Source organism: Lupinus angustifolius, unplaced genomic scaffold (assembly GCF_001865875.1).
Source record: "Lupinus angustifolius cultivar Tanjil unplaced genomic scaffold, LupAngTanjil_v1.0 Scaffold_74_5, whole genome shotgun sequence".
NCBI lineage: Eukaryota > Viridiplantae > Streptophyta > Magnoliopsida > Fabales > Fabaceae > Lupinus > Lupinus angustifolius.
In genome coordinates, this window is record NW_017723541.1 from 28398 (window position 1) to 39010 (window position 10613).

A 10613-nucleotide genomic window follows, 5' to 3' on the forward strand; every position below is an offset into this window, starting at 1 on the left:
ACAATGTTTTGGTGCATGTGTTGGTTGATTCCACCCAATTTTTCTTTTGCAACATGATATACTTTTCTAATGGACGTTGGTTCAAGTGGTACATGTTTGATTTCTCTTAAGGAAGAACCCGACTCGGACAGGATTGCCTCGAGTGCGAGGATACATCTATAAAGGTTTATACACCATCAGTATATTATCCACAATTTAATAATATTTATATTTAAAGTGAATAATAATTAAGAATGAATGATCCTAATAATATAATGACAATGTAAAAGACTCTTATAATGTTAGTACGTTTTCTTCTTTACTGTTTTGGCATTTTAAAAAAAAGAATAAAATATTTCATCATACTATAATATAATTTATCTCATTTTGTTAGTAAAAATATTATACATATATTATTTTGTTCAATTATAAAAATATTTTTATAAAAAATAATTAAATATGATACATGTTAATATTTTAAAGTTCGTACTTTGATGTAATAAATAATTAAATATATAATTTGAAAATATAAGGCACTGCGCGGTACTGATTGCATTCGATTTTCACTTGAGTCATTTTCAACGGTCTCTTTCTCCTTTTTCTCTTCCTCTCAAAACCAAATCTAAATCCATAGAAACCAATACCTCAATGGTTTCTCTCAAGGTACCATTACTTCATCCAACTCCTTCTTTTCTTTATTCATTCAATTATTTTACATTATCATTTACGTTTCAACTATCCCACTAAAACCCTACCCTCCATCGTAGATGCCACTGTGTCCAATTCCTTTATTTTCTCTTGCATTTTTATATAGAGCGTAAAGATTTATACACAATAGACATTATTCACTATTCATTAGTACTATTTTATTTAAGAGTCAACAATGGTTAAACATGACTAAGGAATAAATTTTTTACTCACCTTCTTATCCTTCAATGTTTTTAGGGAAAATCAAAAGTGGCTCCAACACGAGTTTCTGAAGTTGCTCTATCTCGTACAACTGGTATCTGTAATATGTAGAACCTTAATTTGTTTTTGATTTGCTTAAGAATTTAAGTGTTAATTACCATACTGATCTTTTTGGTGTTTTAATATGTATGGAACAGTGGATGGTACTAGGACTTGTAAGGTTTATTCAGAAAATGAATGTGTTAAAGCCAGTGATAGGCTCATGTAAGTGTTTCTTCGCGATTGAGAATGTATCTTAACTGGGTATATGGATATGTATTTTCGAGAATTAATTTGGAACCTCTGTTTAGGAAATCTTCAAGAGAATCGGACGAAACTTCTAGGTATGGCATCTTTTCTGACTTCAAAACATGCGATTTCTATTCCATGAGTTGTACCGGGTAGATGATCACTTTTGGTGGTTCTTTACTCTTATAGCATTAATAACCAGAGATTTGAAGCGCTAATGGAGGATGGTGTTGTTTAACTTTTGTTGTTTGCTCCTCTGAGATGTTAGACACACAATGAAGCCCTTTAGCGGTGCTGCAGTTGAGGGGATTTTGTTTCTACCTAGGCTTTGAAATTCTCAACATTTTATTTTTTAGATTTCTTCTTATTTCAAATTAACATGACCTGTTAGCTTAACTGTTAGATCTGAGGTAAAAAAATTGACCACCAAATCACTCGTTCGAGCCATGATAAGGGCCACTGCCGTATTTAAATAGGTTAGTCTGGTTTTCGACCACAATACCTTGTCATTCAAGAAAATAAGTTAAACAAGGCTGTCCGAAATTGTATCTTTTATACAAAATGTATGAAGTCCAAAGTCTTACATTGTGGCACATCATTGTGCAAAATTGTTGCTTTTTAGAAACCATGACAACATCCATCAGAATCACAGAATGACATTCATTTTCTTTTAACATTCACAAATTTTGTTGAGTCTCATTATTTTTTTGCAATTTATGTAGAAGGAATGTTTTGGTAGCTAACAAAGGGGTTATCCCAAGTTGTGCCAGCAATGCAAAGGTAATGTGCATTGTCATACTATTTTAATACTCTATAACTTCTGTTAATACATGGAAGGTATATATCACATCCTTGAGCATGCGAAGGTGGAAATATCGTAAATAATTTCTACTTGCTTACCCACTGATGGTGTAGGGCGGTCCCAAAACTATGGAGAAAAGGACTGTCAAATATGGTACTTCAGGTATGTTTTAGTTTTAACTAAACTAATTTGTGTTGAAACTTTGACAGAAATATGTTGTGGGATGCATTTACCATTTTCATTTTTGTGTTGTTTGTAGCAAATGTAAATGTGAGAAAGGCATTAGCTGATGTCAGCAATGTCCAACAAAACTCTTCGACAAATATTAGATGTGATGGCTCCAGAATAAAGTGAGAATCTTCTTTGTTCTGGGTAGATAGATAATGTTAACTGTTCTATTCCGGGAAGGTCACAGTGTTTTACTGTTGTTCTATTAAAACTGTTACAGGTTAATTTTGGAATACAGCACATATATTATGTGTAGGTATAAAAGTATAAATACAGATATAGAAGTAGCCAGTGTTCCATCTACTCCCATGTTTTGTTTTTCCTCTTTCAGATGATGTAGAGACCAACTATTAGTGGCATTCAATTCCTGCACTTGAATATTCTGATAGGTCTATCTAGTGGCAAATTAAAATATTATGTGGTCCAATTGGCTATAAAACTTGTTCTTGTGATATTTTTATCTTGAAAAAAGATTGATGTAATATATTTACATATGCTTGGATAAGGTAGTATCTTAATTTTTGGTGTCTTTATCTCCTCTAATACTTGCATCCTTTACTGCTTAATGTCTATGACTTGATTTCATTTTGTATGTTGTACGTGCCTTTCTAGGGTATCAACAGGTTCAAGCACTAAAATAGTGAGTGTCTCTTTGAGGAAATCCTTCACGGTATGAACACTAGTTACAAACTCATAGCTCTTCCACTTTCTTTTAACGCCATGTTGCTTTTTGTTTACATAATCAATTCTTTGGATGAAGAAGTACTACTTTTTAATAGTGCTGATTAATGTCCTTGATATCTGATGATGACACAATGAATGGGACTGTGGCTGTAAAGTCCATAATATCACTTAGAAAAACATAAAAGTGGGAAAAGTAGTCATACAAAATAGTGTTCTCTAAGTTCTACCAGTGTTTGTTATGGTTGTAAATCATTTCTAGATATATGCTTATAATTTATGAATTTCATCTGTTCATGATTTCTTTTTCTTTTATATTCACCCTTAGGTGAGCCTTGGTGCAACAGTAAGGTTGCTTGGCTTGGGACCTGGAAGTCATGTGTTCAAATTCTAGAAATAATCTCTTCGCTTGCGAGTGTAAGGTTGCATACATATGCCATTCTCATACCCCATTAGGTGGGAGCCTCATGTCTGGGCCTCCCTTTGGATCCTCAATGTGATGGTAAGGTTGCTTGCTTTATGACCAGATCCACTAGGTGGGAGCCTCACAACATTGGGTCGCCCTTTTTTTACCTTCACCCTTAGTTGTCTTCATCTTCCTTTCTTTACAAAGCAAGCACGTGGGGATTGGCTTTATTTGGGAATAACATTTCTGACTTAACAGTGGATTTGAAACGAATCTCCAAAATAAACAACTATCACTTGATGTCCTAGAAAATACAAAGAATTTCAGAAGATATGTCATCGAAACCTAACTCCTTTTTATGGTGGAATTGGAATGCATTTATTTTTATCACTCTATACCAGCCTATGGTGTAGCAATTGGCATTTTCTAGTGCAGCTAATAATCACGTATATACTAATACAACATAAACAATTTTGAGGTAGTTGCAGATAAATTCAATGAGTTTAGAGCAGGTCGATTTTGTGTTTGCCATATGATAGCAGATATATGCTGACCACTAACTTTGCCGACTCCATCGTTCTCTATTTTTATTTATTTTCTATTCTGCTCCAACAATGAAACCCTTTTTTCCTTTTGTCTTGCTGTGATTGGATCCATGGGGATGGTAAAAAGGCAATATATAATTATATGATAAACACTAAATTTTCCTCAGGTCTATAACTATAAAATACTGATCACTTTTTATGCTCAAATTAGGGAAGAGTGCAAAGAAAGAGTGATGTTCAGTTAGATACTTCCAAGAAAGGTAGTCAATTTTTCCTTAAGGTTTTTATTTTATATTTCTGATAATTGGAATGACATTTAGTTGTTTATCTCCCTTTCATCTACTAATCCCCAGGCACAGATTCAAGGGCATATTTAGGTCATCAGAAGAATGATACAGACGTAGCCCAATCAGTTGTTACCACAAAGGAGAGGTGCTGGAATCTTGTCCTTTGTTGCTCTCTCATTTAGTAGAATATTAAATTAGATAGTACAATATTGAACTAATTCATGGTTTTATGGTTACAACTTACAAGTACTTCTTTTTAGAAATTATGTCACATTGTTTCTTTTCTTTTAGGTTTGTGAGAAAGCATGTGTTAGCTACAAGGTATGTATTTAGTTTTGTTGATTCACATAAGCTTTTTATGAATAAAATAAAATGTTACTCAAACCAGAATATTCATTTGTCTCTTATCGAAGGAAGTCTTTACCAGTACCAAGGAGGGTAAGCAGGGCAGATATCAGCAGCACAAAGGTTATTATAATACCGCCTTTGTCTTTCATGGTGGTGAATAATTAAAACATATATTTTTTGAATAGTTCTTAATCAAACTGCCTGATTTTTTTATTCAAAGTCTTGGTCCTTTTCTTACACCCCCATTATTTTACTTCCTTCTAGGAAAATGATAGAAGTTCTGAAACAGCAAAAGGACAAAGTGCTCTCCCCAGTAAGAAGCTGTAGCATAGATATGCATGCATGCTATAAATGTCAATTAACTTACTTATGCTAAGTTGATAAACTTGATTTACTGTTGATTTCAGCTAAGGCAACAGAAGGCAGAAGAGTTAGTTCCCAACTTGTTAATTCCAGAAGCCAACTTGTTAACTCAAGAAGCCAACTTGTTAATTCAAGAAGCCAACCAGTCATTGCAAGAAGCCATCTATGGAAGAATCGAGTTAGTGATGGCTTTGTTCAAATGTAAGTGATGCAATACAATCATAAAATTAGGTTGTTCTTTCTGCCTTGATGTGAAGTGTGTGTACTTCTAGGTGTATGAATTTGCATCATGTTTTGCCTGTTATTGATCATCAAGTTGCAAAGCTAGTGAGCTTGCCAATTAAGAGCTAATGTCTAGCAAATTGGTATCAGTGACAGCAATGCCTACATTTGTAGTTGGTGGTAGTAGAGCAAAGATTTGTTCTTTTATCTTTTGCAGAAACTAGAGTTCCTAGAAGTCATTATTTTTTGTATTCATCAGTTATAACCACTAAATCTCCTTGCTTGATATTAATTGTTCATTTTCATTCAATTCATCTGGGATGCAGGGTTCAAACCAATGCCTTACACACATCCTCAAGGAAGTCCACCAAGGTATGCTGGCTTGGCTGTACTTTAAAATTTTATTATCTGTACAATCTTTTTTGATTGATTGATGTAGCAACTGTTGTGTAGAATTGCATTCCATTTGATTGCTTACTTTTTCAGGCTTGTTTCATTGTTGTTTATATATATACATAATTTTCTTTGTGATGGTTGTATGTCAATGTGTAATCAATAACAGTGAACCATGTAGTGTAGTATACTGAAGTAAGAAAATATAAGATAAAACCTTTGAAGGTACACATATATGATTGCTGTACACTGTCTGTTGCTAGTGGGTTTGTCAAAACGGTTTACCTGGGTTTGTCTGATTTTCGACTTATTTTCTTGCTAGTGGCACACTCTCTGTTGCTCTGAGTCTGTTGATGCTCCTAAGTTAGCTAATATATTTAATGCTTTATTAACAAACATGTTAACGTACTTAGATGCTTAAGATGTGCTAAATATTGCACCTTACTCCTTAAGTTACTATAAGCCACTGTCTTGCCAGGCAATAATTTCCACTGGATTATGATTGTTCTTCTTTATTTGAGATTACTTTTTAATCAAAGATTTGAAATGTAAAGTGTGAACCTGATGAGACTTGTTGTTGGTAACAGCCTCTTATTAGGACTGCACTGAATGCTTCCACCAGTCAAAGAACTTTAAAAACTACATCCATATCAGGTCTGAAGAAATCACAATCAACTGCTGCAATGTCAGCTCATGATGAGCTTACAGCTTCTTCGTCTCTTCCTGAGAATGGTTCGGTGATCGTTTCTGATGATACAAATCAAGTACATCTTCCATCTAATGATGAGAGCAACCACAAAACAGATTTGTCATTCATTCCAAGGAAAAAGTCATCTCGCCGAAAATCTTATACCACCTCAATAATAGAAAGATCGAAGGTTGATCCTCATTATCTTAATGTTAAACCACATTTCGTACTTAATTTCTAAATAAATTTCAGTGACAGATGGCCTCATTTTGCAGTTTTTAAAGGAAAGTGAAGTTACAGAGCAGGATAACCTGCCAGATATAGATAATGAATGCAATCAACTAGAAGTTTCTGAATATATTGATGAGATTTATCAGTACTATTGGGTTTGTGAGGTAATATTCATCACATCTCTGTTGGTACTTTATTTTTCTTTGTTGTACTTGAAAGGGACAAATTGTTTATGTGAATTGGTTGAGTGGTTTGTATGCACACAACCTTTTATATTTATAGAAGAGCCCATACATGAATCCCTTAATTTTAGGGAAATGAAATTAGAAGGCTAAATACATGATATAATTTGATAATTATATATTTAATCCTAATTGCATACATGATATGATTCAATAATCTTATATTTAATCCTAATCACATTCATGATATGATAATCATAATATTTAATCTCAATCACATACAGTCTAATAATTATCTCGACAATCTTCTATCTATATCTCAATAATCTCAATAGTTGTCACTTTCCGACTGATTTTTATCATAAGTACTAAAAAATACCCAATCCAGTATACTTCTTTGGTTAAGTTGCTTCCTTTTCTAAAGATGCTCGTCTCTTTCTATGTTGTGTCCATTTAACTATAGATTTCAGTAGTTCCACTGATTGTAGAATCTGTGAATAATTTTGAGTAATAGAAAATGGTACAGGACATCAAATTTTTCAACCTTCGAATTTGTAAGCTTTTAAGGAGTATGCTTCTCTTCAATTTCAATAATTTGACATTTTTGTTGTTTTTTTTCTTCATTTTTTAGTGCTTATCAGCTCATGTCTTCTCTTTTGAGGTTGTGTCTGTAAGTCACCACAATCTTTCAAGGATTATCTTGATTGAAACATATACACCCTCTGAAATTGGTGGTCTAATCATACACGCTCTATCAGGGATAGTCAATTTCTATAGTTTTTTGCCCCAAAAAAACCTTTATTTGTGGTCTAAAAATTGTGCCCATGAATCACATTTTATGTTAATATTGTAACTATATGCTTGATAAGATACAGAAAGAGATGTTGCAATCTTGTTCTTCTGCTATTGCCATCGTTTCACTGATTTAAATTTGGCCCCTTCCCATCAGTGTAATGTAATCATGTTACCATAGCCTTCTCTTGTCTATGAAAAAATTCTGTTACATTTTTAACTTATTAGTTAAATGTTGTCTATTTTTATTTTGCTTTTAATTGCAGGCACATAATCCAGCTCTGACAAATTACATGTCAATACAGACAGACATTACACCTCATATGCGGGCCATATTGATCAACTGGTTAATTGAAGTATAAAACTGATTTCCACCACATTCTAATGTCTTTTCTTTTTTCTATCTCCTTTCCTTTATTTATCGTTCTACAAATGCTTTATCATATTAAATCTCTTTGCATATACATTCTTGGCTCTTACAGGTACACTTCAAATTTGATTTGATGCCAGAAACACTGTATCTCACAGTTACATTGGTGGATCAATATCTTTCCCAGGTGTCAATAAATAAGAGTGATATGCAGTTAGTTGGTCTTACTGCACTCTTGCTGGCCTCAAAATATGAGGATTTTTGGCATCCTCGGGTAAAAACCATTTTTAGAACATTTTCTTTTGAAGAAAATGTTGCATGATTTTTGTGATGATTGTAATGTGTTTTGTGCCTATTCTAGGTCAAGGATTTAATAAGCATCTCAGCTCAGTCATATACAAGAGATCAAATGCTTGGAATGGTAAGATGCACATATTTAATTAATGACTTATTTTTAAGTATTTCTTACTACACTGCCCTGTATGACTCCTACTCAGGAAATTCATAGCATAATTATGTAAATTAATGAACTTACTTAAGTCATAAAATACACAAATTGGTGAAATTTTCTTTGAACCAATATTCAGGTTGATCACACAAATTTCTATTATTGGGCCAAAAATAAATTTAAATCAGGAAGTCAAGGTGTATAGAGTTTTAATTGAAAAACTCCAAAATTTTGCCACTGTTCAAGTTTCGGTTTCTGTTTTGAATATTTGGCACTGTATAAAGTTTATGTTTCTTATGGGGTTGGGGCTATTAGCACTCCGACTCTTTAATTAACACTCTTTTCTAACCAACTATGATTTCATTTTTGTTTTTATAAAATTGTTATTGACTGTTAAGGAGTGCAATGCCACCCTTCTTATGGTTCTATTCTGATATGTGGAGTGGTGGTTTTTCTATTCAGGAGAAGCTTATTCTTAGAAAATTGAAGTTCCGTCTTAATACTCCTACTCCTTATGTTTTTATGGTGAGGTTTCTGAAGGCTGCACAATCAGATAAGAAGGTATGTAACGTTGTACACATGGGCTACACCCGCTACAATACAAATCTACTATCTCTGAGATTGTTGATTACCAATTTAGTATATCAATTTGACATTGACTCTAGACCTTTTGGCTTCATAGATGATCAGTTAATTTGGATGGGAAATTATTCTTTCTAATTGGTTTTATTCAGGACTTAGTTTGATTTTTAACATTTTGTTTTTAATTCCCCCCCAACTTGAACACATGGCATTCTTTCTTATTGACCTATGCTTGGTCGAATACGAAGCTTTAGCGTTCAAGCCTTCCTTACTATGTGCATCAGCTCTCTATGTTGCACGCTGTACTATACAAATAACCCCTCCATGGACCCCTTTGCTTCACAAGCATGCCCGTTACGGAGTTTCACAGATCAGGCACTTGTTCCATCCTTTTTCTTCTGCTGTTTAAAATTAGGCTGATTTCTATTTATGCTAACTAAAATATTTACAGGGATTGTGCGGAGATGATATTAAAGTTTCATAAAGCTGCTGGACTTGGAAAGTTAGCGGTTACTCACGAAAAATACTCCAGACCAGAACTCAGTGGAGTTGCTGCAGTGAAACCGTTAGATAAGCTTCCACTGTGATTCGAGTTATAGTTCTGTTATATAATTTGATATTCTTGTAAACTCTTGGAATGATGTTGTAACCACATTTGTGTTGGCATATGAGCATGCACTATGAATGGAGTTAAATTTAAAGAAATCTCTTTTACTCCAGTTAAGGTTCTTCTTTTCATAAGGTTGGATGGATGCATAACCTGAGTTCTAGCTGTAATGGTTTGCTTTCTTTGAGAAGTATGTAAAGAATTCAAGTGCACTTTATGGTGACTTAAAAGCAAATTGATTATTAATGATCTCTAGAAGTAATTCATGTTTATGGCATGCATGGTTATAAGTGCTATAGCCATGTAAATTTTCTTGTTCTTGGAAGAGTAAAATACTAGCACTTGTTGTGAAAAGGGCTTTAAAATACTAGTAACAAAAAATTGACATGTTTGCAAATCCTATAGGTTGGTTTTAGAAACAATGTGTGTGAGGGTGGGTGGGGGAATTGAACTAGTTTCAAATAAGGTGATTTTTAAGTTGTGTTGTATGAAAGAAAATGGGAGCAGGGTACTATGCAAATAAGTTTTATAGGAATTGGTAAAATAAATAAATCAAGATTTTCCCAAATAACTTTCATTAACCAGAACATTTTTATCATGTAAAATCTTGAGAAGTAATTCATCAAATTGCTTCCGAAGTTAAACAAATATATAAGATTTTCCCTGTTGCATGTGTATCTAAAAAACCTGTTTTTTAACATGAAGAAATAAAGAAGTTATTGCAATTATTAGATCCACTAAAGCGCAAAAATGGAAGGTAAGTTAATATATATTTGTGAAATGACATAAATGATGATGAAGTTTGGACATATAGGTAAAAAGATGAAGTATGTGAAAAGTTGTAGAACTACCCACTTTACTTTTAAGTTCTTTTGGGATGTTCCTTAGCTTCTCAACTTAAATCCAACTCTAAACAAATATTCATCTATTGCTTGAATTCTAACCTTAAGTTTTTGTCCTTATACTCATTCAGATTTATTGCTTTGCCTTATAAAAATGTTTTCATATTCTAATTGCAATGCTATACTAGATTAAGTTAAAGTAAAATTAAAATAACTATACGTCCCTTTTAATGCAAGTTGGAGTGGTACATCATATATATTAAAATAGCATATCCAAGCTTCATTCTTTTTTAGACCTTTGTATCTACATAGGTTATATGAAGAAAAAATGTAAATTAAAAAAGGAACATGCCAACAGCTCCACCACTACCATCAATCTCATTGCTTTTCTTATAAGCTAAAAAAGCTGGAGTATGCAAA

At 33.1% G+C, this 10613-nt stretch overlaps 1 protein-coding gene across 3 annotated transcripts; it reads left to right on the forward strand.

The window, feature by feature from the left end:
• Positions 1–512: 512 nt before the first annotated feature.
• On the forward strand, positions 513–9445 carry LOC109339362 (putative cyclin-B3-1). 3 transcript variants are annotated; one of them, XM_019576784.1, is made up of 24 exons: positions 561–588; positions 624–642; positions 925–982; positions 1086–1152; positions 1239–1271; positions 1899–1956; positions 2092–2140; positions 2238–2328; positions 2819–2876; positions 4050–4098; positions 4192–4270; positions 4417–4446; positions 4539–4593; positions 4738–4786; positions 4881–5037; positions 5385–5430; positions 6039–6329; positions 6415–6534; positions 7611–7700; positions 7827–7988; positions 8076–8135; positions 8625–8723; positions 8941–9119; positions 9196–9445. In XM_019576784.1, exons 2-24 carry the CDS (start codon positions 628–630, stop codon positions 9329–9331), a joined length of 2031 nt encoding a protein of 676 aa, XP_019432329.1. In that variant the 5' UTR covers positions 561–588; positions 624–627; the 3' UTR covers positions 9332–9445. The 3 variants fall into 3 exon arrangements, with proteins under 3 accessions (XP_019432328.1, XP_019432330.1, XP_019432329.1); XM_019576783.1 differs by having other exon boundaries at positions 513–642; XM_019576785.1 differs by lacking the exon at positions 1239–1271 and having other exon boundaries at positions 513–642.
• The last annotated feature ends 1168 nt before the right edge of the window (positions 9446–10613 follow it).